The 26,877-nt window shown below is 39.7% G+C and overlaps 2 protein-coding genes across 2 annotated transcripts; one reads left to right on the forward strand and one right to left on the reverse strand.

Moving 5' to 3' along the window:
* Positions 1 to 2,171: 2,171 nt before the first annotated feature.
* Positions 2,172 to 3,703, reverse strand: LRRC57 (leucine rich repeat containing 57; the record flags this gene model as incomplete). Its single annotated transcript, XM_080809711.1, has 4 exons — positions 3,599 to 3,703; positions 3,244 to 3,349; positions 2,999 to 3,137; positions 2,172 to 2,446 (listed from the first exon to the last, which is right to left on the reverse strand). The coding sequence occupies exons 2-4, from the start codon at positions 3,325 to 3,327 to the stop codon at positions 2,172 to 2,174; spliced, it is 498 nt and encodes a 165-aa protein (XP_080665837.1). The 5' UTR covers positions 3,328 to 3,349; positions 3,599 to 3,703.
* Positions 3,704 to 3,753: 50 nt separating this feature from the next.
* HAUS2 (HAUS augmin like complex subunit 2) lies at positions 3,754 to 18,169 on the forward strand. The gene is made up of 6 exons (XM_080809495.1): positions 3,754 to 3,865; positions 9,794 to 9,886; positions 10,241 to 10,310; positions 11,786 to 11,918; positions 13,124 to 13,232; positions 15,646 to 18,169. Exons 1-6 carry the CDS (start codon positions 3,773 to 3,775, stop codon positions 15,853 to 15,855), a joined length of 708 nt encoding a protein of 235 aa, XP_080665621.1. The 5' UTR covers positions 3,754 to 3,772; the 3' UTR covers positions 15,856 to 18,169.
* Positions 18,170 to 26,877: the final 8,708 nt, after the last annotated feature.

Consider the following 26,877-nt stretch of genomic DNA (forward strand, 5'->3'; position numbering starts at 1 on the left):
TCAGTTTATCCATTTATCCGCTCAGTAGCACCACTCTTCTTTTAGGTCCTTGAACAATTAATCTTTCATTCATTCACCTCTTTTGCCCTTTAAATTCTCCAAGTCATCACATTATATTTACTCTGCCTGGTATTTTAGACCATCACCTGGGAACTTGTTACAAATATAAATTCTCAGGGGCGCCTGGATGGCTCAGTCAGTTCAGCATCCGACTTTTGATTCTGGCTCAAGTCATGATCTTAGGGTTGATATGGAGCCCCATGTTGGACTCCACATCCATCTGGGAGTCTTCTTGAGATTCTCTCCCTCTGCCCCTCCCCCTTGCTTGTGTGTGCACATGCATATGTGTTCTCTAAAAAAAAATCTTAATTTTTTAAAAAGATTTTGTCAGAGAGAGTACACATGTGCACAGGAGAAGGGTCAGGCTGAGGGAGAAGCAGGCTCCCTGCTGAGCAAAGAGCCTAATTTGGGACTCAATCCCAGGACCCGGGGATCATGTCCTGAGCCAAAGGCAGACGCTTAACAGACTGAGCCACCCAAGATTCCCAATAAAAATCTTTTTTTAAAATGTAAATTCTCAGACCCCACTCCAGACCTACTGAATCACAAATGTGGAGGGTGGGGACCCAGTGATGTCTTCACAAGCTCTTCTGGTTAATGTGGTGCACACTAAAATCAGAACCAGTGATAATAGGGCAGCAGCGTAGGTGAATGGGGTGACTGAGCAATAGTACTTCTTAAGGTTTTTCTGTAAGTTTTTTCCAAATAATCACATTTCCCCCCCTAAAAGTTCAACATACAAGAATATCCACTTTTGGGCATGCCTGGGTGGCTCAGGCATCTGCCTTTGGGTCAGGTCATGATCCTGGGGTCCTGGGATTGAGCCCCACTTCTCTCTCTGCCTCTGCCTCCATCTCTTTCTCTCTGTCTCTCATGAGTAAATAAATAAATATTAAAAAAAAAAAGAATATCCACTTTCACAGAAAAGGTGAGGCAATCTCAAAGACAGACTGAATTTTATCACAGTATAAGATTACTACAATCTAGAACGGTTTTATACAATAAAACCTGGCAGTGATTGAAATGTTTATCTTTGTGGTTCAATATGGTTGCCACATACAGCTTTTGAGCACTTGAAATATAGCTAGTGGCAGTAGAGGAACTTAATTTTTAAATATAAGTTTTTTTTTAATTTTTAATTTTTTAATAAACATATAATGTATTTTTACATTGTACCCAGGGGTACGGGTCTGTGAATCACCAGGTTTGCACACTTCACAGCATTCACCATAGCACATTTAAATCTAAATTTTAACACCCATGTGTGGTTGTTGTATTGGACTATGCAAATCTAGAACTGTAGGCAGTAAAAAAGGCCACTTAGTCTCACTATGTTTAATGTTTCATCATTTAAGCCTTACGTCTTGACCAAGGATTATTTCTCCAGCCAGATACTTATTAACCAAAGAGCTTCCAAAGTAATGGAAGCCAATTTCAAATATTTCAATTAAAGCTGTCCAACAATGAAATAGGCCAGAAAGCCTGTCAGTTATGAATTTTCAGTAAAAGCAGGACACGCTTGAGAAAGAGGTCAATAAAGGGACAATGAATTATCTGTCTTGTCCAACTCCAAGAACTTATGAGTTAAAGCCTCTTTTCCAGGGGCACCTGGGTGGCTCAGTGGGTTAAGGTCTCTGCCTTCGGCTCAGGTCATGATCCCAGGGTCCTGAGATCGAGCCCCACATCGGGCTCTCTGCTTAGCAGGGAGCCTGTTTCCCCTCCTCTCTCTCTGCCTGCCTCTCTGCATACTTGTGATCCCTGTCAAATAAATCTTAAAAAAAAAAAAAAAGCCTCTTTTCTACTCTACCTGAGATAGCTCCCTGCAAGATGATTAGAGGCATATTTGAAGAGGCTCTGAATTCTTCAAGATTTGTGAGACAGTTTAACTTTTGAAATTATCCTACCCCATTACCCATACTCTCCTAAAAACACCTATGCAACACACACAGTGTCTCAACTAATTCTATAGCACTTTGAGTTTTGAAATAGTCCAGCCCATAGACTATACTACTCATCTAGCCTCTGATACCCAGCTCCATGACCACAGTTTAGAGAAGAACGGATTACAGAAGACTGTAAATCCACGTGATGTAAGAAAAAACCCTTAAGCTCTAGACCTGGTTCTGGTTGAGATTGAGTTCGATGACCTGCAGCTCCCCCACTATGTCAGGTATGCTCCGAATCTGATTCTTGGAGAGATCTACCACATCCAAGTGCCGGAGGCTACAGAGTTGTGGTGGTAGTGCTCTAAGCTGGTTCCCAGAGAGGCTCAGGGTCTTGAGGGCTGCCAGTTGCCCAAAGGTAGATGGTAGCTCTCTCAAGTGGTTATTGTTCAGGCTTAGCATCTCTAATTTTTTCAGATTGCATAACTCCTCAGGAAGAACAGCTGGCAAAGAAAAAAATTAAAAACCTGAATGATACAGCTGAGACACACTTTAGACAAAGTCTAGAAAAACTATATGGCCACCTTATATGCCTCCTATCAATACACATAAAATTCCAACATTTTGTGCCATTTTTAAGTATTGCATTTTACCAACATAGTCTTCAGAAAGTGAGGGTGCCATCAAAATACAGGAAAGCATTTATGTGTATATTGGGCTCCTTTTAAAAAAGGACCTCTGCAGAATCCGACAGCAATTTTGTGGGATTTGTTACGCTCCCCCTTCCCACTCCATCCCCTTTTTTAAATTTGCAAAATTAGCTCTGTTTACATTACATCCCAAAGATGGTCTTCCCTTTCAAGTCCAAATTAAGCCAGTACCAATCATTACACACCAGAGGAGGCGTGTAGATGTAATTAGGAGATAGCTTCAAGCACTCTGTGTCTTGAGCTCTCAGAGCGGTTTCATAACAACAAAAATACAGCTTGTAAGAGAAAACCACCCTTCTTAACAGCTGATCACTAGCAAAAGCTTCCCAGGCGCAAAAGCCGTACTCAGTTTGTTGTTGTTCAAGGAGAGGCTCTTCAGCACAGTGAACTTCCCTATAATCATAGGCGGTAGGCTCTCGATCTTGTTGTTGGACAAGTCGATGGTCCTTAGATTGCTGGTCAGCTTCTGCAGCTCTGAGGGGAACTGGAGAAAGGGGTTCACAGCGCGAAGAATCCCTCACCGATTAACTTCACCACCCCCGCAGTCCCTCTCCCTTTAATTTCCCTGGTCCGTCCCCTCCCAGTCTCACCTCGGTCAGCCCACGGTCCTTTAGCTGAAAGACACCAGTTTTCTGCGCGGTTTCCACATGAGCGCGGAGGGCACTGTTTCCCATCCTAGGACCGCGGCTCAGGTCCCTGCAGGAAGGAAGCGCATCTGTCACCGCTCAGTCCAGGCACCCAGCCACCCCATCAGCCTCTCGGCTGGGTCTCTTGGCCAAGCTGTCACCTCCTGCCGACTCCTAGATCTTGGGGACCAACTAAAAGTGGCAAGGAAGAAAGGGAAGAACAGCCCGACCACCACGCCCAACAAGTTTTACAGCTGTTCTGAGGCCTGACGCCGCTAGAGCCTACGAATGATCAGGGAGCGCGGGACTCGTCTCCTACCCCTCAGCTCACAGCCGGCTCAGCAAGTGAAGACCCGCGGCCCGCGCTCGCCCGGGATGAGCTCCCCGGGCTTCCACCCGGGCGGAAACGCCCAGTGACGTCATCGATCCGCGCCGCGCGGTCGCCGTGCGTTTCACTCACTCATCACGGGAGCCGGGGAGGTGTGTCCCAGCCATGGCTGCTGCGAACCCTTTCGATCCCGCGTCCGCGCCGAGTGCTGCCGGGCTACTGGTGGGCCATTTAGTTGCTTCGGGGGTGGTCACTCAGGTGCGTGGACGGCGATGGCGTCATTAAGGGGTGCCGGCGGTGGCGACAGAAGATGGCTGTGAGGTGGTGGTGCCGGGCGGCGGGCCTGTGTGTGAGGGTGCTGGGTGGAGGCTGTGGTAGAGTAGAGGCCAATGGAGGCCCTTCAAGGCAACAGTAGTGACGATTCTGTAGTGGTTGTGCGAAAGCGGGGCTCCGAGCAGAGGATGTTTCAAGTGTCTGCGGGCGAGTCATCCTCAGTCAGTTCTTGAGGGATAATAAAGATCAGTCTTCTGCTTTTTCTCACGCAGCGATAATGCCTCTGTATACTAATAGGTGCCGGGGTTAGGAAATACGATTAAGTGTTAAACGCTCCCAAACGCTTGTTTGAGGTATTGAAGCATATTTGGGGCGGGAGATGCTGGGTACAGGAGAGCTTCAGGGAAAGCACACAACTTTAAAGGCAAAAAAAAAATAAAGAAAATTTTTTAAAATGTTGAGAAGTACCGGGAAGACCTTGGAAGGTGAATGCAGGAGGGGAGTAATTATCAGAGAAGAGGCACATTAGTCCCAGCTTTTTAGTTGTAGTTTTAGGGTCCGCAAGAAGAACCTGTTAATATGCCAAAGTGAAGGAGCCAGTAGAGGGAGAAATTAAAGATAACGCGGGAATAATGGAATCCAAGTGGCAGAAGTGACAAGGGAATGGGGAAAGTGAGATTGAGGGAAAGAAATTTTGAGATAACGAGCAAGTTGAGGGTTTTCGCTAAAAAGGAAACAGAAAAGTAGAAAGGTAAAAACATCCGCAGAGATTAGCTGTATGAACATGATGGAAGATATTTAGAAGAGTCATTAGAGAATTGTACCTTACTCTGTTTTTTAAAAGATAAATAGATTGATTAAGGAGAGAAAGAGGGTGGGGAGGGGCAGAGGAAAAGAATCTCAAGCCGACTCCTTGCTCACCTGAGCAGGAGGTTGGGGCTGCATACCACGATCTTGACATTAGGACCTGATCCGAAATCAAGAGTGGGAGGCTTAACGGACGGAGCCACTCAAGCGCCCCTACTGTACACTAATTTTTAAGATGAAGAATGTAAAGGGGCGCCTGGGTGGCTCCGTTGGTTAAGCCTCAGACTCTTGACTCTTGATTTCGGCCGAGGGCCTGGGGATGGAGCCCCGTGTGGGGCTCCACGCTCAGCAGGAAGTCTACTTCATGATTCTCTCCTGTCCCTCCTCGCTTGCGCTTGCGCGTTCTCTCTCTCTCTCTCTCTCTCTCTCTCAAATAAAGGTTGTTTTTTGTTTTGTTTTGTTTTTTTCATGAAGAAACTAAGGCGTAAGGAGAGCAAGAAATTTACCGAAGGTCACTCAACCAGTGAAACAGATCACAGTGCTCTCCCTTTTCTGACACATTGTATCATCTCTGGGATGAACTGGGATAGGTGATACTATGACATTATCTTTTTTTTTTTTAAGATTTTATTTATTTATTTGACAGATGGAGATCACAAGTAGGCAGAGAGGCAGGCAGAGAGAGGAGGAAGCAGGTTCCCCACTGAGCAGAGAGCCGGATGCGGGGCTTGATCCCAGGACCCTGGGATCATGACCTGAGCCGAAGGCAGAGGCTTTAACCCACTGAGCCACCCACTATGACACTATCTTGAGAAAGTTTAAACTTCTGATGAAGAATTCTGTAGATTAACTGAGGTTCTAGTAACCAGATGTTAAGGATTGGGGGTGGGAGGGGGTACAAATGAATGCATTGGAAAATAGGCAGAACATAACTACAGAACTCCACCAGTTCTCACCTTCTCTTACCTCCTGTTTTCTTCCTACCAAATCGCCTGGTAGTCTCACTTACATTATTTAGTTCTGTAACAAAGTAATTTGGTAAGCATACTGTAAGACATTTGGGACTTACCCTCTAGAGTGTATTGGTAGAAGAAATAAACACCTAAGAGAATTTTGACATTGATAAGTCAGGTATTTGTTGGGGTAGAAGTTGTTGTGAAGAGCATTGTCTAGTGTCCTTTAAGTAGCACTAATTGGACAGTTACCTGTTTTGCCTACAGGTAAAAATCTGCCAACCCATAGCTCTTTAAGACCATCTTAGAATCTTACTGCACAACTAGTCCCAATGAGGAAACTTTACAGATTTGTAGTACGATTTTACTTTAAGCAAACTTTACATATGAAGACCTATTTTTATTAGGAGGATTTAGCATTGGTTCTTTCCAAATGATGTTATATGATCTCTTTAGCCTGTCCCTTAAGTGCACATCATCCCATGTGCATTAAAAAATCAAGTGATGCTTGAAATTGTGATATGATGCAACTCTTCCAGAAAACATAACTTGTTTGCGTTTTGTTTTTATCCATTGGGGAACGATTTAGTGAAAGAAAGTATAGCTAACTCTCTGTGGGATAAATGGGGTATTTGTTTTCATTTATGCCCTAGGACTACTTTAGTGGCCTTACATCCAAGCTATTTTTCTGGCAAGCTTTAGTGAGTTATGGTAGGTCGATTGAATACATACACATACACTATATAGAGATATATGTAGACATTATTTATATGTATGTTTATACATTTATATATAATTTTCTCAGTGTGTCCTGCCCACCTCTGTATCCCCTCCCCCACTTTAAAGCCTCTGCTTTTAATTTCTCTGCTATACTGCCTCCCTTTTAATGTCCCTCAGCTAGAATTCAGTATGAAGTAGAAAGGACAAAAAAGAAGAAAGGATGCCCCCCAAACACAAGTTTATACATATATATACTTTGTACACAGTGTTATCAGGATTTTTATATTATACATAAAAGTCTTGGATTTCATCTTCTTGTGCCTAGCAACATAATGAACAGAAATACCTTAAACAGACTCCCTTTTTCAGGATCCTTTCATTTTCAGTGTCCCTTTACCCTACTGACATATAAAGTGTATAATATATATTGGCAGTAGTCAACAGTAAAAACTTTCTGTAGTCCCCAATCCTTGCCTTTTTTTCCCTTTTTTTAAGATACAAGGTTAAGTCACAATCCTCAAATGTTAGAATTTCTGTTTTATTAGAGAAATTTGGCTACTTTTTCTTTCCTCTCTCCTTTTTGCTCTCGCTTGAACATTCTCACTTTTCCATTGGTTTCTCTTACATGTTCTTGGCGAAGCTCCATTACCCTGCTGTTGAACCTAACAGTTTACTCGTTTGCATGTGTTCAGTTAAGATTAGCATATACTCAGGGAGGGATGAAGAGATACCAGACTACCAGTAAGTTACAGTGAGAAATGGGAGATGTTTTACTTTTCATTTATCTTCTTTTTTTTTTTTTTTTTACTTTTCATTTATCTTCTACCTAAGAGCAGGAAGAAGAGTAAAAGAGTTATGCTGATATGATGGGAATTCAGTAGATTAGATTCATCCTCATTTCAGCCATGATACATATTTATAGAATGAAGTTAAACTCATGCTTTGCCCTCCCAAACCTCGGTTTTGCCATCAGTAAAATAATTTGTGTTATCTTTGTCATGGAATGGCATATCTATCTGTCTAGTCACTAGGGATCCTCAGAGTCAGTATTGACTTGACTTTATTCCTGGTACCCCATATCAACCAAGATTTGCCCTTTTTAAAATAGATTTTATTATTTATTTGAGAGAGAGAGAGAGAGTGGGAGAGAGAGAGAGCATGAGCAGGGTGAAGAGCAGAGGAAGAAGCAGACTCCCCGTTGAGCAGGGAGCCTGATGGGAGGTTCAGTCCAATGTAGGGCTGGATCCCAAGGTAGATGCTTAACTGACTGAGCCACCCAGGTGCCCCAGTGGTGGGTTTTTTGGTGGTGAAATACTCATAAAACTTACCATGTTAACCATTCTTAAAGTGTACGGTTCAGTGGCATGAAGTACAATCACAATGTTGTGCAACTATTTTCAAAACTTTTTATCAACCTCAGTGAAAACCCCATATTCATTAGTCACTCCCCATTCCTTACTGCCCCCCAGCCTCATTAGTTTTATTTTCCATACCATCCCCATTTAAATTTCTAAGATACATATTATATATCATCATGTTACTTCTTCACCACGAAGCCTTGAATTACTCTCATTTCCTGCATTATAATTGCTTGTCATAGCTATCAAGATCTTCCACAATTATGTAGGAAACTACATTTTCAGATTCTTCTTCCCCTTCTTTTCACATATATGTTAGTACTAGTAAGCTTTTCCTTCCCATCCATCCATCCTTCAGTCTTCTACAGCCTAATTCAATAAATGCCTATAAAATTGGTTGTCATTGGTCAGCAAATTTTTGCTATTAAGGACCAGAGGGTAAGTAGCTGAGGCTTTTAGGTCAATATGGTTGTATCTTGTCTATTGTAATGTGAAAGAAGCCAGAGGTAATAAGTTAATGAATGGGTGCAGTTGAGTTTATTCTGAATCCTGAAATTTCAATTTCATGTTGGACATGTGTCACAAAATGCTGTTTTTATTTTTTTTCTCCCAGCTTTAAAAAATTAAAAAAAATTTCTTGGCTTATGGACTGTACAAAAAAAGGCAGTGGGCTGCATTTAGTTCATAGACTATCCTTTCCCACCCTTTTTCCTATAAGATCTCTAAATGTGCTAATATTCTTGAAAAGAAGAATAGGATACAGACACTCATGGATGAAGCCAGGGGATGAACAATATTCTTATTCTGAAGTAACCTGCAATTTAAGGAGGCAATATATGCAAGCAGTATTTTGCATAGAATTAAAGGATAAAAGGAGGGAGTAAGCTTTTTAGAAGAATAATTCCACCTGGACAAAACATTCCTTTAAGAGAGTGAGTATGTGAAAAGAGACGGTATGAATGAATTATAGCCAATAGAGGTCATTTAATGAATCAGATCAATGATTCCATGGTGGGAAAGTATTTGACTTTAGCCCCAGGAAGGTCAGAGGCTAGGTTTTGTTGATTTTTGTAGAGGTAATTCTCCATCAACCTCAAGCTCATCCTTCTTAACCTTATCAGCTGTTACTAATGCAGTTGTATTGTGCATAGTCCTTGAAGAAATAGGACAAAGTGATTGAGTCTTGTTTGTTTTTCTTATTTTTTAAATATTTGGCCAAAAGATTTGTGATAGTGAATATTTAGTGCCTTTTTTTTAAAGAACATAATTCTTTTTTCTTTTACTTTTTTTTTTTTTTTTAAGATTTATTTAGGGGCACCTGGGTGGCTCATTCAGTTAAGCATCTGCCTTCAGCTGGGGTCGTGATCCCAGCGTCCTGGGATCAAACCCCCTGTTGGGCTCCCTGCTCTCTCTCAAATAAATAAATAAAACCTTAAAAAAAAAAAAAAAGTGTATTTATTTGAGAATGAGAGAGCAGGCACAGACTGAGGTGCAGAGAGGAGGGAGAGGAAGAGGGAAAGAATCCCAGGTGGACTGCACACTGAGGACAGAACATAATGTGGGGCTCAGTCTTAGAACCACAAGATCACTACCTGAGGCAAAACCTAGAGTCTGACGCTTAAGCCACTTAGCTACTTGGGTGCCCAGATAGTGAGTATTTTAAAAACAGGAATATACATTGCTACTGTTACTCTCTGTACTTCCTTTTTCAAGGGCAGTGTTGGACATAATAAATCCTCATGTTTGGGGCACCTGGGTGGCTCAGTCCTTAAATGTCTGCCTTCGGCTCAGGTCATGATCCCAGGGTCGTGGGATCGAGCCCTGTGTTGGACTCCCTGCTCTGCAGGAAGCCTCCTTCTCCTTCTCCACTCTCCCTGCTTATATTCCCTTTCTCGCCATCTTTCTCTGTGTGTCAAATAAATAAGATCTTTAAAATAAGTAAGTAAGTAGGTAAATAAATAAAATCCTCGTTTTTTTTTTTTTAAACCTCATGTTTTAAGACTGTGGGGGTGCTATTCCAGTGCACGCAGAAACTTTGTGACACACTGCTACTTTCTCTGTTCATTTACCAATAGGAGATGTTAAATATATCCAAGAAATCAGCTTCCTACTTTGCAAACTTCTCCAGACTGCAGCAGATCACAGATATTCAAGCTGAAATCTACCAGGTATATTATATTGGACTTTGTACTTTCTGTTTCTAGTACAGGGAAAAAAAATTAATTGATTCCAGCAGTAGTTCTCTTACACTTGGAACATTGTCTAGCACATAACTGGGTAGGTGTTTACTTATTTGTAGTAATAGTCATAGTAGTAGTTAGTAGTAGTAGTAGTAGCAGCAGTACAGCTTCAACACCAAAATGAAAATCTTCAGTAAATTCCCTGGGCTCATAACAAATCCTCCTCTCCCTGCCACCCCCGCCCCCATAATCATGGGTTAAAGACTATGCCTTTTTTACTGAAGTTTAAGCCTTCAGGCAACATTCTACATGAACTAAATATTGTTTTTCTTCTCAATGTAGAAAAACTTGGAAATTGAACTTTTAAGACTAGAAAAAGATACAGCAGATGTTGTTCATCCTTCCTTTTTGGGTAAGTAATTTGATGAAATAGGTAATCATTGGAATTTCAGCTTTCTCTTGAATTACCTTAGATAAGCACCAGGCAATAAAATTACGATATACCATAATTTTTTGGGGTATTGGCCCAAAGCTAATAAAATCTTATATTCTGTGCTCAAATAGAAGTTCTGTTGGTTGTAGTGCAAATAGCATTAAAAGTGACCCAGGTCAGAGCTCTTCAAATTCAGGAAAGCTTGAAAGACAAAGAAAGGCTGAAGAACTTCCCAGATTACAGGAAACTAGAGGGACTCAACAGCCAAAGTACAATGTGGTCATGGATTGAATACTTAATTACAAATTCGTTTTGCTATAAGGGACATTATTGAGTTACTTGGTGATATGTCAATATGGACTGTATTAAATACTGGTAGTATTGTACCAATGTTAAATTTTCTGAATTTGATACTTGTAGTTATGTAAGATTATGTGCCTATTTGGGGAAATACATGCTGAAGTTTTAGAGGTAAAAGTTCATGGTATTGACAACTTACTCTCAAATGGGTCAGCAAAAATACATGTATTGAGTATGTGGAGAAAGAAAGATGTAGGTAAATGTTAACAGTTGGTGGGGCTAGGTGAAATGTATGTGGGAGTTCAATAAAACTTTTCTCTAAGTTTGAAATTTTTCAAAATAAAAATTTGAAAGACTCAACTGGCAGCATTAATTGAATTCTGGTCAAAATATTGAAATAATCAGAAATAGCTTGAAGACATGTTCATTTTTTAAATTTCATGTAGAATGTTAGAGGCAGAGTTGAGAGATGAGAGATGGCTCTGGCTATAAAAACCTGAACTAGGTGTAGAGTTGAATTTAGCACTGGATTTGGTTGTCAGCAAGCAAAATAAGAGAAAATCATTGTGGGGCGCCTGGTGGCTCAGTGGGTTAAGCCTCTGCCTTAGGCTCAGGTCATGATCTCAGGGTCCTGGGATCAAGTCCTGCATGGGGCTCTCTGCTCTGGCAGGGAGCCTGCTTCCTCCTCTCTCTCTCTCTCTCTGCCTGTCTCTCTGCCTACTTGTGATCTCTGTCAAATAAATAAATAAAATCTTTTATTTTTATTTTTTATTTATTTATTTGTTAGAGAGAGAGAGCGAGCGAGCACAGGCAGACAGAGTGGCAGGCAGAGGCAGAGGGAGAAGCAGGCTCCCTGCCGAGCAAGGAGCCCGATGTGGGACTCGATCCCAGGACGCTGGGATCATGACCTGAGCCGAAGGCAGCCGCTTAACCAACTGAGCCACCCAGGCATCCCAATAAATAAAATCTTTAAAAAAAAAAAATCATTGAAAGCAAACTCGTTTTGATATTAAAGATAGCAAAGGGGAGATACTTAGGGGGAAATGGATTAATTTTTTGACGTTGGTAGTGTCAAACCAAAGCAAAAAAAAATTATTAGTGATTTTGAAACTTGTCATATTGCTAACTGTAATTACGGTTTCTGGTTTGTATAGCTCAGAAGTGTCATAGTCTGCAAAGCATGAATAATCATTTGGAAGCGGTGCTAAAAGAGAAGAGGTCCCTCAGGCAAAGACTGTTGAAACCCACGTGCCAGGAAAACTTGCCTATTGAAGCTGTTTATCACAGGTTAAACTAAAGAGTTGAAATTAATGGTTACACATATTTCCTGAGGGTTTAGTTTATTTTTTTTTGTTTAGTAGTTATTTCATAGCATAATTCATTAAACAATATATAGTGATTATATCTGTTACCATTATTTTTAATGCTGATACATACAATCAGAAAGAAAATCTTCTGCTTTTAAAGAGTTAAGCTGTGGTGAAGAGAAAGGCATTCTTTTTGCCCACTGTATTTTGGGAATGATATAATGAATTCAATGAAAGAAATTAGATCAATAACATCTAGTAAGATGGATAAAAATTATTTTTATCATGTATAGACCGTTTTCTATGAAGTAAACTTATTGTTGTGTTAATTGTACCTATATGTAAAAATTCTCTTAGGGAGTCTAGGCAGAGAAAGATGAAAACCATGTCAGCTAAAAGAAAAAAAATATGAGTTCTGCTATCATTTCTGCTGTTTGTACACCTCAAAACCTTGGGCAAATGATTTGTTTTAGTCTCAGTTTCCCAGTGCATAGAGTGGAGATGCTTTCTGTTCCTCTTTTCCTCATACGAGTATCGCAAGTATAATAATAAACAACAGTAAAGAAGCAAACATTTGGGAATCTGATTGCTAACTTTCTCCACCAGTGCCTCACTAGCTGACCCTTAGCAAATCAGTACCTCTCTCTTAAATGTCAGATTTGTTATCTTGTAGTAAAAGAATAAATGTAAAAATCCCACTCTTGTGGATATATTCAGTTATCTATTCAGTATAGTAAAATACCATTAATGTATATATTATACATTATATATATCAGAAGAACTGAGTAATGATTTTAAAGCATTTTGCAAATGTGAAGATTCAAAGTGGTTTTAGGTGTAGACAGTTTCAGTCAAGTACATTTATCTTTATTATCTTCACTCTTCATGGAGAATGAGTAGATTGAAATGGAATGAGATTTAATCTAGGAAAATTATGAGAAAATTACTACATTAAGTTTTGTCTCATATTAGGTTGGGTACCAAATTAGCAATGTCTCTTTTTCTGTATGGATGACGAGTTAATTTCTGCTTAAAGTGAAAGAAAATGACATTTTTATCACTGGTATTTCCATGAATGCAGGAAGGTTATTATTGTAGTTCTCTTATATTAAAAGTCCTGATTGAAAAGAAAAAAAAGGAACACAAACTAAAAAAAAATAGTTGACTTTTTTCTCTCTCTTTTAGCTGTATGGTACATTTGCTGGAATTGGCAGTAACTTTCATTGAAAGATTAGAAAACCATCTTGAAACAATTAAAAATATCCCTCATTTAGATGAAAATCTAAAGAAAATGGTGAGTATTAACAGTAGCATTTAAGTATCTCAACTACTTCACATTACATTTGGCTGTCTTTAGTTCTTTTATACTAGAATCTCAAATGTGTGATTGCTTTAACCTTTTTTTTTTTTTTTTTTTTTTTCTGAGAGGGAGACGGTGGGGAGGGGCAGAGAGAGAGAATCTTAAGCAGGCTCCACACTCAGTTCAGAGCCTGATGGCAGGATTTGATCTCACAAACCTGTGATCCTGACCTGAGCCAAAATTAAGAGTTGGACACTTAACCACCTGAGCCACCCAGGCACCCCTTTGTTTAACTTTTTGATGGCTAATATTCTAAATGACTTATTTTTTTTTAAAGATTTTATTTATTTATTTGACAGACAGAAATCACAAGTAGGCAGAGAGGCAGGCAGAGAGAGAGGAGGAAGCAGGCTCCCTGCTGAGCAGAGAGCCCGATTTGGGGCTCGATCCCAGGACCCTGGGATCATGACCCGAGCCGAAGGCAGAGGCTTTAACCCGCTGAGCCACCCAGGCGCCCCGCTAAATGACTTATTTTTTAAAATTAAAGTGTCTCTTTAGAGCTTTTTTAGAAGTCATTTTACATTGTTTTATTCTAATATTGAATAAATATGTGTTATCTTTATTGTTCAAGGGGTTATGCTATAGGTATCAGGAGAGATAAACAGATACGACAAGTCCCTGCCCTCAAATTCTCAAGGTTTAGTGAGCTCTAAGATACTATCTGTTTTATAATACTATTTTTGTGCAGTGGATATAGTAGAGAATTACAAAGAAGATGCTGTCTATTAAGCAAAGAAAACGGAGGGATTGTTTCTACTTTAGGGAGATAGGGAGTAGAATGGGGGTAAGAATGCTTCATTAAAGTTTTTATTTTATTTTATTTTTTTAAAGATTTTATTTATTTATTAGAGAGAGAGAGAGAACACAAGCAAGAGGGAGAGGGAGCAGCAGACTCCCCACTGAGCAGGGAGCCCAGTTTGGGGCTCGATCCCAGAACCCTGGGATCATAACCGGAGCTGAAGGCATATGCTACCCAGCTGCCCCTTCAGTAAAGTTTTACATAGTAGTTAGTAGTGAGCTGAAGCTTGAAAAATCAGTGAAATTTGTATCAAAAAGAATAGTTTGGTCCAAAGCAGCAATGTGAGGAAAGACATGAAAATTAGCATTGGCAGTTTGGGGGAAGAGTGGTACTCCACTTTGGCCGATCCTTAAAGGTATTGAAAGGGAGATTAAACCATGGTTAGTTTATGGAATGCCTTGAAAACCAGACTAAGAAGTTGAGACTTTTGAATACTGGGGAACATTCAACAGTTTAAATGGTTGTTTGGTTTGGTTTGGTTTTAGAGAAGGGCACAGAGTAGTGACTTGATCAGAATTACACTTTAATGGAGAAAATAATGGGTAGAAGAGACTGGGTCACTCAGAGTATGGGCAGAGAGCTCAGCAGCATCTGGAAGCTTGTTAGAAATGCAGAATTGCAGACTTCATTCACCTTAGACATTCAGATTCTGAATCTATAATTTATGAAGTTCCTCAGGTGATTCCTACACCCGTTAAAGTTTGATAAACTGTAGGTTAGAGGACTAGGCAAATGAACCAAAGGCAGAGAAACTTGGAGAATAAATACAAGCATTCAGGTAAAAGATTTAAAGCATAGGAAAACAAAAGATTATATAGACTTTGAGATTTGGGACGTCAAATTTCTAGAATGTGTCTACTCTTTGGGTAAGAGACACATCCAAAGTAATGAAGTAACTATCCTTGGTGACTTGAGGGTGAGTAGGATCAAGAAATCAAAAAAACTAATGACCTTGTTTTCTCACATGCCTTCCACAGAAAGTAAATCTTCAATCATTGTTGAATTGCAATAAAATCGAGTTTGTAATACTGAATGTACACTCAGAGATACTCAATAGACAAATATGGGACTGAATTTTAGGAAGGGGGTAGGTGTTACAATACAGATTATGGGTCATCTGCTTTGAGGTAATAATTGAAGACAAAAAAGGTGAGTTTATAAAGAAAAAGCATGTTCTGTAATAAGTGGGGAGGATACAAATTTTTTTTAAAGATTTTATTTATTTATTTGACAGACAGAGATCACAAGTAGGCAGAGAGGTAGGCAGAGAGAAGGGAGGGGGAAAAGCAGGCTCCCCACTGAGCAGAGGGCCTGATGCAGGGCTCAATCCCAGGACCCTGGGATCATGACCCAAGCCGAAGGCAGAGGCTTGAACCCACTGAGCCACCCAGGTGCCCTGGGAGGACACAATTTTAAGAAGCCTTTGTATTAAGGGGGTAGAAAAGGTTAGGTGTGAACTTTTGGTATCATAACCATTTATGATATAATAATGATGTGTTGATGACAAATGTAATTTCTCCTCTTTTCCCCTTCTTTCAAACACTACAGAGTATGGCTTTAGCAAAAATGGATATGTTGGTGACTGAGACAGAAGAACTGGCAGAGAATATACTCAAGTGGCGAGAACAACAAAAGGAAGTTTCTTCTTCTATCCCCAAAATACTAGCGGAAGAAAATTATCTTCATAAACATGATGTTGTAATGCCTTCTTTACCTTTTACTTCTAAAGTTCATGTCCAAACTGTTAATGCCAAGTGACTTGTCAACTTTATTTTTGCCTAATTGTATGTATTATGTGAAGTCTGTTTCTAGCTGGTTGTAATATGGGCATTTATAGGCTCTGCTGCTAGCAGTACTGAAAGAGCCCTCTTTATATTGAAGCAGTAAGAGTCCAAGTTCATTGAGAACAAATTGAGTTTTCCTTTGTTTTTCATATATTTTCATTATACTTTACAGTAAATCTCTTGAAAAATATAACTATGACAGTTTATTAACATGAGTGCATTAGCCATGTCTCAGACAGCAACTCTGTTTATGTCTTCTTTTTAAATACTTGTTTCTGAATTAGAAGAGTCTTCTTGCAAGTGAAAGTATGTCAGTTTTTCCTGTGGGATAGTTACTGAATGTATAGAAAAGAGCAGACATAGCAGGCCTAACTGCTGTCCTTTGAAAGGCTTGCTTACAAAGTTGGTCCTTGCCTGGCTTCTGGGAATTTAGGTTTCCCTAGAGTTCCTTCCACTATCACTGATAAGAGCACTCACTGTGACTGAAGTGTTTGTACAGTGTGGTTTGTGCTGAGCACCTTTCCTTCTGGGAGTCTAGAATTTTGATCCATGGTAGAAGATAGCTATGTGGCTAGCCCATGATAATAACCCTCGGCACTGCATTTCTTTCCTTTTTTTTTTTTTTTTAAGAGTTTATTTATTTATTTGACAGACAGAGATTACAAGTAGGCAGAGAGGCAGGCAGAGAGAGAGGAAGGGAAACAGGCTCCCTGCTGAGCAGAGAGCTCGATGCAGGGCTCGATCCCAGGTTGCTGGGATCATGACCCGAGCGGAAGGCAGAGGCTTTAACCCACTGAGCCACCCAGGCACCCCTCGGCACTGCGTTTTTGTTTGTTTGTTTGTTTTTTAAAGATTCTATTCATCTATCTGACAGACAGAGATCACAAGTAGGCAGAGAGGCAGGCAGAGAGAGAGGAGGGGGAAGCAGGCTCCCCGCTGAGCAGAGAGCCCGACTTGGGGCTCGATCCCAGGACCCTGAGACCATGACCTGAGCCGAAGGCAGAGGCCTTAACCCATGGAGCCACCCAGGTGCCCTCGGCACTGCATTTCTAATGAGATTTCATGAAAGACATTTCACAGGTTACACCTTAGTTGCTGTGGAAATTAAGCATATCCTGTGTGACTCCACCAGCAGAGGACTCTGGAAACTTGTGCTTGGATTCCTCTGGACTTTGTCCCTTGCACCCTTTCCCTTTGCTGTTTTACTTTCTATGCTTTTGTTGTAATAAGTCATAGTCACGGATACAGTGATATGCTGAATCCTGTGAATCCTCAAAACATCCCACCTTGGGGGGGTTGGGGGGAAGGTCTTCAAAACCCTTAGACATGAAGAAATTCCTGAGGGTGTTCACTGGCAGCCTTACAGATAGACAAAGAAGAAAGGTAGAATAAAGAACAGAAAAAGGCACGATATAGTAAAACTGTTAGATGTTTACCTTACAAATGCTCAGATATTTTACCTGAGATTATTGTATACATAAAAGAGAGCAGTACCTTGGGGCGCCTGGGTGGCTCAGTCAGTTAAGCTTATGATCTCAGAGTCCTGGGATTGAGCCCTGCATTGGGCTCTGTACTCAGTGAGGAGTCTGCTTGAGATTCTCTCTCCCTCTCCTTCTGCCTCTCTCTTCTGTGCTTTCTTGCACTCTCTCAAATAAATAAATCTTTCTTTTAGAAAAAGTTATATTAATAGTTTCTAAGACTAAGCCTCAGGATGTATTAATTTGTATCAGTACTGTAACTACCTCTGGTTATTTTCAGGCTTGGTGTTTTCTTTTGCTTTAAAAAAATGGAAGCATCAGTATTATTATGCTGTTGCATTCTCTGTCACCAGGGTTCACTGATCCTTTTATTCATCACACTCCTTAACATGAGAAGACCTCAACAGAGTGAGTAAAGTAGTTATTGTAAGGAAACAAGATCATTACCAAAAAACTGCTAGAACAACTAGAGATCATGTTTTGAAGCCTCCTTTGCTGACTTTTGTAAATTGGATATAGAAGAGTGGTCAGGATATCTTGAACATTACCTAATATTGTCTAGTCATTTAAAGAGTTTTAGTTGTGTTTCATCAGAAATTGTTTCAAACCCAGCCTTGGTTTCAAACACCATACTATGTTTTTCTTCATGTGATTTCCTATATTTCTTCATGTGATTTCCTATATTAGTGTGTGTGTGTGTGTGTGTGTGTATTTTATATATATATATCATGCCACAAAAATGGATATCCCTGGTGTTTTTTTGTCTAGTTATGTCTTTTACAAAATAAAATTAATAAACCTGTAATTTCTAAATAAAATTGTGTGGCCTTGGTCTGAATCCTATATGATAGATTCTCTATGTAATGTCTGCTGTTCAAGTATAGGCGTGTAGGCCTATAGGCTGTCTGACTCAAAAGCTTAAGGAAAGTTAAGACAGGTCTGCTTCAGGGCACTGGGGTGGCCCAGTCAGTTGAGCATCTGGTTTGTGATTTCATCTTGGGCCATGATCTCACTGTCATGGGGTTGAGCCCTGTGTAGGGCTCCACACTCAGCGGGGAGTCTGCTTCTCTCCCTCCCTCTGCCCTTCTCCCAACCCTCACTCTCAAATAAATAAATCTTTAAAATTTTAAAAAAAAAGTCTACTTCAGAGAGAAAAGCTAATTTAGTACTACATTAGTGTGGAAAAGTGCTGATCAAATTTTTTTGTTTTGTTTTGTTCTGTTATTACCCAGCTTTTAGATGCGGATACTAAAAGCTCTGGAATGTCTAGATGGGGGATGTCATGGAGAAGATGTGACTACCAGTTGATCTGTGAGCTGGACCCCAGCAGTTAGAAGTTCCTCACCCCCTCCCCATCCTTGAAATTTGGGTTCTACTTTCCCTACTCCCCAAAACTGACCAAAGGATATATGGTTGAGATATGTATAAGTAAGTCCTTGCTGTTATTGGTTAAGATAGTGATGTGCTGAGACTATCTGGATGGTATACATGACTGAACCCAGTTAAGACCTCCACATATAAACTTATAAGATTCGCTAGATGGTTTTGGAGATCTAGTCATTTTGTAGCTTCTAAAAGCAACCCTCATAATGTAAGTTCCCTTTTTTATTAAATCTGCCACCTACTAACCTGGAGGAGTTAGCCTCTTTCTTCAGTCTCATCCTGCCCAATAAATACAGGGGCTAATTTTAGGTTGCACCTGGAAAACTCCTGAGGAGCGAGATGTGTAAATTCATTTCCAGCATAATAATGATGCCACTCTGGGGCACCTGGGTGGCTTCCTCGGTTAAGCTTCCAACTTGATTTTGGCGTAGGTCATGATCACAGGGTTGTGAGATGGAGCTCAGCATCAGGCTCTGGGCTGGGCATGGAAACTGCTTAAGATTCTCTCTCTCCCACTCTCTCTGCCTCTACTCCCACTGTCTTTCAAAAAAAAAAGTCACCGTGAAGAATATTCTGGAGGAATTGAGATGCTGCCTGTTTTTTCTAGCATTTTTCTTATTTTACTCCTTCCTCTGATCTATGACTATATGTTCTTTCTAATTTTTCCAATATGAGCCTCAATTTCCTTTTCTCTAAATGGAGTTAACAGTGCCTACTTCATGGATTCTTGGGAAGATTAAGATAATACACAAAAAACAGTTCTAGTACATAATAATAAGTGAAAGTCCTTGCAGGTATTGGTTTTAGCCACAGTAGAGTAGATGACTTTGGTAACTCCCATTTCCCTTTCCAGGCTATTCTTTTTATTTTCAGACACTAAATTAAACAAGCAAGAATTGGGTATGGAACTTAGCTAAAGAGGCCTTTCTGGATTCCCTCAAATTTCATTCTTCTTATTCAGTCTCATTTGGATGTGGCTGCCCAGTTTTGGATGTGGCTGCCCAGTTTTCCCAGAAGATACTGTCCTTTTCTCCTTGTATATTCTTGGCTTCATGTAGTAATAGACTATATATGCATGAATTTATTTCTGGGCTCTTGATACTCATGTGTCTTTTTATGCCAATACCATAATGTTTTGATTAACTTTGTATACAGTTTGAAATTAGGGATTGTGATGCTTCTCCAGCTTTGTTTTTCTTTCTCAAGATTGCTTTGGCTGTTCAGTGCCTTTTGTGGTCCCATATACATTTTAGAATTGTTTCTTCTTTATCTGTGAAAAATACCATTGGAATTTTAATAGGGATGGCATTGAATCTGTAGGTTGCTTTGGGCAGTATGGACATTTTGACAATATTAATTCTTCCAATCCATGAACACAATATATTTCCATTTATTTGTTTTTTCTTCAATCTCTTTTATTAATGTCTTATAGTTTTTTTGTTGTTGTTGTATCTTGTAGTTTTCAATGTAGTTTCCAATTTCAGGTCTTTCATTGCTTAAATTTATTCCTAGGCACTTTATTCTTTCTGATGTAATCATAAATGGGATTGCTTTCTTAATTTCTCTGATAGTTCATTTTTAATGTATAGAAATGCAACAGATTTTTGTAAATTGATTTTATGTCCTGCAACAGTACCAAATTCTTCTATTCTAATAGTTTTTTGGGGGGATCTTTAGGGTTTTTTTTCTTATTCTTTTTTTATTTTGTTCCTTCATTTGACAGAAAGAGAAAGCACAGGAGGGGCAAGCACCAGCAGGAGAGGGAAAAGCAGGCTCCCCACTGAGCAGAGAGCCCAATGTGGGGCTCAATTATAGGATTCCGGGATCATGACCTGAGCCGAAGGCAGACACTTAATTGAGCCACACAGGCACCCCTCTGTATGGTGTTCTATATATAACATGTCATCTCCAAGTAGTGACAGTTTTACTTCTTCCTTTCCAGTTTGGATGCCTTTTATTTCTTTTTCTTTCCTAATTTCCATGGCTAGGACTTCCAAAACTATGTTGAGGGAAAGTGGCAAGAGTGGCATCCTTGTTCCCTATCTTAGAGGAAAAGTTTTTAGCTTTTTATTATTGAATATGATGTTATCTGTGGGCTTGTCATTTATGCCCTTAATTATGTTGAGGTACATTCCTTCTGTAACCAGTCTGTTGAGAGTTTTTATCATAAATGGGTGTTGATTTCGTCAAATGTTTTTCCTATATCAGTTGAGATGATCATATGATTTTAATCATTCACTGATTTTAAGATGTTGAACCATCTTTGCATCCATGGAATAAATCCCCATTTGATCATGGGGTATGATCCTTTTAATATATTGTTAAATTTGGTTTGCTAATATTTTGTTGAGGGTTTTTTTTTTTAAAGATTTTATTTATTTATTTGACAGACAGATCATAAGTAGGCAGAAAGGCAGGCAGAGAGAGACGGAGAAGCAGGCTCCCTGCTGAGCAGAGACCACCCCCCCCCCCTCATGCGGGACTCTATCCCAGGACCCTGGGATCATGACCTGAGCCGAATGCAGAGACTTTAACCCACTGAGCCACCCAGGCACCCTTGTTGAGGGTTTTTGAATGTATATTCATCAGGGACATTGGCTTGTAATTTGGCATTCTTGTCTGGTTTTGGTATTAGGATAATGCTGGCTTAGTAAAATGAGTTTGAGATTGTTCCCTTTTCTATTTTTTGGAAGAGTTTAAGAAGTTTTGGTATTAATTCTTTGAATGTTTGGTAGAATTTGCCAGTGAACCTGTTGTGTCCTGAACTTTTGTTTGTTGGAAGGTTTGTTTTTAAGTTTTATTTATTTAGGTAATCTCTACACTCCATGTGGGGCTCAAACTCACCACCCTGAGATCAAGAGTCACATATTCCTCCAACTGAGTCAGCCAGGCATCCCTGGAAGGTTTTGTTTTTTGTTTTTTGTTTTTTGTTTTAAGATTTTATTTATTTATTTGACAGACAGAGATCACAAGTAGGCAGAGAGGCAGGCAGAGAGAGACAGAGAAGCAGGCTCCCTGCTTAGCAGAGAGCCCGATGTGGGACTGGATCCCAGGACCCTGGGATAATGACCTGAGCCGAAGGCAGAGACTTTAACCCACTGAGCCACCCAGGCGCCCTGGAAGGTTTTTTATTTACACATTCAATCTCCTTACTAGTAATTATTCTGTTCAGATTTTCTATTTCTTCATGATTCAGGCTTAGTAGTTTGTATGTTTCTAGGAATTTATCTTATCTTCAAGGTCATCAAGTTTGTTGGCATGTAATTGTTCATAGTAGTCTCTTTTTAAAAGATTTTATTTATTTATTTGAGAGAGAGGGACGGAGAGTGCAAGCAAAAGCATGAGAGGTGGGGAAGGGTGAGGGAGAAGCAGGCTCCCCACTGAGCAGGGAGCCCAATATAGGGCTTGATCACAGGACCCTGAGGTCATGACCTGCACTGAAGGCAGACGCTTAACAAGCTGAGTCACCCAGGTGCCCTGTTCATAGTAGTCTATTATGATCCTTTGTATTTTTATTTATCAGTTATAATGTCTCTTCTTTCATTTCTGGTTTTGACTCCTCTCTTTATCTTGGTGGGTCTGGCTAAAGGTTTGTCAGTTTTTTATTTTTTTTAAAGTTTTTATTTTTAAGTAATCTCTGTATTCAACATGGGACTTGAACTCACAACCACAAGATCAAGAGTTGCGTGTTCCACCTATTGAGCCAGCCAGGCACCCTAAGGTTTGTCAGTCTTGTTATCTTTTCAAAGAACCAGTTCTTAGTTTCACTGATCTTTTCTATTGTCTTTTTAGTCTCAATCTTATTTATTTCTGTTCTGATCTTTGTTATTGCCTTCCTTTTATTAACTTTGGGCTTCGTCCTTTTTTTCTCAGTTCTTTGAGGTAGGAGGTTACATTATTTATTTGAGATTTCTTATGATAGGCATTTATTTCCATGAGCTTCCCTTTTATGACTGCTTTGCTGCATCCCATAAATTTTGGTATGTTGTGTTTCCATTTTCATTTGTCTCATGGTATTTTTTTTCCCCATTGATTTCTTTCTTTGACCTCTGGTCAGTGGCATGTCATTTAATCTCCACACACTTGTGAGTTTTCCAGTTTTCTTCTTGTTTGATTTTTAGTTTCAGAATGTTGTGGTTGGAAACATTGCTTGATATCCTCTTAAATTTATTAAGACTTCTTTTGTGGCCTAAGATAAACTAATATATATATTTTTTAATTTTTAAATAAAAAATAATAAATAATAGAGACATAAAAGGAACCAGAAATCCCTGAAGAAATGGCTGATATCACATTTGGAGTGGGAAATGTTCAAAATGAACCTGGAACTTCTTGTTATATCAGAAATAAATGAAGCTATCAAAGACTATTGGAGCTGAGTCAGAATTTAGTGAGTTTCCCACTGGCCAAAGTTGGGATGATTGGGGTATCAATAATTGTAAGTACAATAGGCTGAAGCAAATCAAATACTTACATCCATGAATTTATAATAGTATTAAAGACAACAACTCATTAACCACCTTTGGGAAGTGCTAGGGAACCAACTTATTTTAAAAACTGGTAATTGAAATAATCAAGCATTTGTTCTGCCTTTGCAATGTAAACTGTACCTCAGAGTAACCAAATAGTTGATGAGGAAAAGTTTCTCTGTAAAGAAGTATTTCAACTCAAATGAAAAATGATAGGAGCACCTGGCTGGCTTAGTCTGTAGAGCATGTGAATCTTGACCTCAGGGTTGTGAGTTCGAGCCCCATGTTAGGTGTAGAGATTACTTAAAAATAAAATCTTAAAAAAAAAAAAAAAGAATGATAAAATTAGAGTATCATCACTGCAATCCTATGACATTGTGACTTACAAAAAGCAATATGTATAATGGTCTTCACCCCATTTCTGGCATAGAACTCCTAAAACCCTTGGAATTTTCTAAGTGATGAGACTGTTAAAGGTGTCACTTGTTTTGGTAATGAGGTGACTTTTTGATCCCACCTAGGAATGAGGGCTGGTTGCCAGGAGAAGCAACCATGTGAACAGAGAGTTGGAACTTCCTCACCTCCCTAAACTCTGGGAAGGAAGAAGTCTTGTTGAATTCATTGCCAATAGTCAGTTACTTAATCAGTCATACCCTTGTAATGAAACTTTCATAAAACCCCAAAAGGATGGTGCTCCAGTAGCTTCCAGAATGGGGAACCAGAACACTTCCATGTGCCACCATGCTGGGTTCTGAACTTAATGAGGAAGGAAGTTCCCTTGGGACCTCACCCTGTGTATGTCTTCATCTGGCTGTTGATTTGTATCCTTTAATATTCTCTGTAATAAAGTGATTATCTAGTAAGTAAATGGGTTTCCTGAATTTTGTGAGCTTCTCTAGCAAATCAGTTGAACCCAACAAGGGGCTCATAGGAATTTCTGGTTTATGCCCAGTTATGTCAGAAGTACAGGTAACAACCTAAACATTTTGACTGATATCTGAAGGCCACTCTAGGAAATTAAATACAGGACAGGTTTGTGGTAACCTCCAGTCTGTGGCCAGTGTGTCTGAGGCACAGGTAATTCTGGGTTAGTGACTGGCATTGGAAGTGGAGGGCAATCTAATGGTATTGAACCCTTAACCTTTGGAATCTGATGCTATCTCTGGGTAGATAGTATCAGAATTGAATTGAATTGTAGGACACCCAGCTAGGGTTGGAGAATTGCTTGGTGGTATGGGGAGCCACCCCCATCCCTCCACACACCTTCAACCACCTAATTAATTGATGACCCACAATGAGCTCAGAGGATAATTATTAGTGGTTGGAAATAGCACAAAAAGAAAGACAGGTGCTGATTGATTTGATCAAGGTTCTGGATTGAACTATCAATTACAGAAAATACAGAGGTTAGAAAAATACTTGGATATCACCACAGGGATTAATTTGCAAAATCTAGTCTGTGGGGAATCTACAGGAAAATAGCCTTTGTTTGTTTGTTTGTTTGTTTGTTTTTTAATAAATTAATGCCAGGGGTGCCTGGGTGGCTCAGTGGGTTAAAGCCTCTGCCTTCGGCTCAGGTCATGATCCCAGGGTCCTGGGATCGATCCCCACATCAGGCTCTCTGCTCGGCAGGGAGCCTGCCTCTCCCTCTCTCTCTGCCTGCCTCTCTGCCTACTCGTGATCTCTGTCTGTGAAATAAATAAATAAAATAAAAATCTTTAAAAAAAAAAAAATAAAATAAATTAATGCCAGAGAGAGAAAGAAAGGAACAAGGAAGTTACTGAACAAAAGATTAAAAGACATACCAACCCAATTTATTTGGATCCTGATTTAAACAGATTGTAAAAAAAAACAAAAAAACAAACAAAAACCAACAGCGGCAGCTTTATGAGACAATAACGGAAATTTGAACTCTGAATATTTATGGTATTAAGGAGCTAATATCCTTGGTTGTGATAATGGTATTTAAAAGATAAGGACTTATCTTTTAAAAACCCATATTGAGGGACATCTAGGTGCCTCAGTCAGTTAGGCATCTGTCTCCTGCCTGGGTCATGATCCCAGGTCCCTGACAAGCAGGGAGCCTACTTCTCCTTCTGCCTGCCACTGCCATTCCCCCTGCTTGTATGCTCTCTCTCTAACAACAATAACAACTACAACAACAAAACCCCCAAAAAACCCATACTGAAATATTTATGAGTACATACAGTTTGAAAATATAGAATATTGTTGTGCCAACCTCTGCAACCTGAAAATAGAAATATATTAACACAGTAATGCTTTTCCCAGCTTTATTGAGATACAGTTCATATTTAACTGTATAACTTTAAGGTATACAACATGATTCATTCATTCTTTTTTTTTTTTTTTTAAGATTTTATTTATTTGTCAGAGAGAGAGAGAGGGAGCACAAGCCGGGGAGCAGCAGGCAGAAGTAGAGGAAGAAGCAGGCTCTCCACTGAGCAAGGGGCTTGATGTGGGACTTGATCCCAGGACCCTGGGATTATGACCTGAGCTGAAGGCAGCCACTTAACTGACTGAGCCACTCAGCCATCCCTGATTATATATTGTGAGGTGATTACCACAATAAGATTGGTTAATATATCCATCACCTCATATAATTACTTTTTTTGTGGTCCTGGTGGTAAGAACACTTAAGATTTCTTCTTCTGGTATCTTTCTTCCTCCCACTCTTTTTCTTTCTTTCTTTCTTTCTTTCTTTCTTTCTTTCTTTCTTAGTAATCTCCACACCCAGCATGGGGCTGGAACTCACAACCCTGAGATCACATGCTCTACTGACTGAGCCAGCCAGGGGCCCCTCTTAGCAACTTTCAAGTATACAATATGGTATTGTTAACTATACTCGCTATTTTGTACATTAGATCCCTAGAACTTACATCTGGAAGTTTGTAGTTCTTGACCAACATATTTAAGGCCTGGAACCACAAAATCTAGTCTCTATTTTTATGAGTTTTATGTTTTTTAAGATTCCACATATAGGTGAGACCATACAGGTTTTATCTTTATCTGTCTGAACTTCTTTCACTTAATATAATGCCATCCATGTTGTCACAAATGGCAGGATTTCCTTTCTTTTAATGTCTGACTAATATTCCGTTACACACACAGAGACACACATACACACACCACATTTTCTTTATCCATATTTTGATGGACAGAATTTTTTCCATGTCTTGGCTAATTGTGAATAATGTTGCAATGAATATGGGAATGAAGATATATTTTCTTTTTTTTTTTTTAAGATTTTGTTTATTTATTTGACAGAGAGAGACACAGTGAGAGAAGGAACACAAGCAGGAGGAGTGGGAGAGGGGAGAAGCCGGCCTCCCAATAAGCAGGGAGCCCTACGCAGAGCTCAATCCCAGGATGCTGGGATCATGACCTGAGCCAAAGGCAGATGCCCAACGACTGAGCCACTCAGGCACCCCCATTTTCATGATAGTGATTTCATTTCCTTTGAATTCATACCTAGAAGTGGGATTGCTGGATCATAAGGCAATTCTCTATTTAATTTTTTGAAGAACCTCCATACTGTTTTCCCTAGTAGTGATTCTTTTCACTGTAAGGCACAGTGAGTAGAGAAGCCATCCGTAAGACTAGGGTTCTAGGTGAATCTGGATAGTAAACCAGCTGTCCTAATACTCC

Source organism: Martes martes (genome assembly GCF_963455335.1).
Source record: "Martes martes genome assembly, chromosome: 7".
Taxonomy (NCBI): Eukaryota; Metazoa; Chordata; class Mammalia; order Carnivora; family Mustelidae; genus Martes; species Martes martes.

Bases quoted from the DNA above. Each gene is read 5' to 3' on its own strand.
- HAUS2 (XM_080809495.1), top strand. From the start codon at position 3,773: ATGGCTGCTGCGAACCCTTTCGATCCCGCGTCCGCGCCGAGTGCTGCC. The intron at 9,887-10,240 runs GTATATTATATT...TTCTCAATGTAG, and splicing joins TTCAAGCTGAAATCTACCAG to AAAAACTTGGAAATTGAACT. The intron at 13,233-15,645 runs GTGAGTATTAAC...CAAACACTACAG, and splicing joins ATGAAAATCTAAAGAAAATG to AGTATGGCTTTAGCAAAAAT.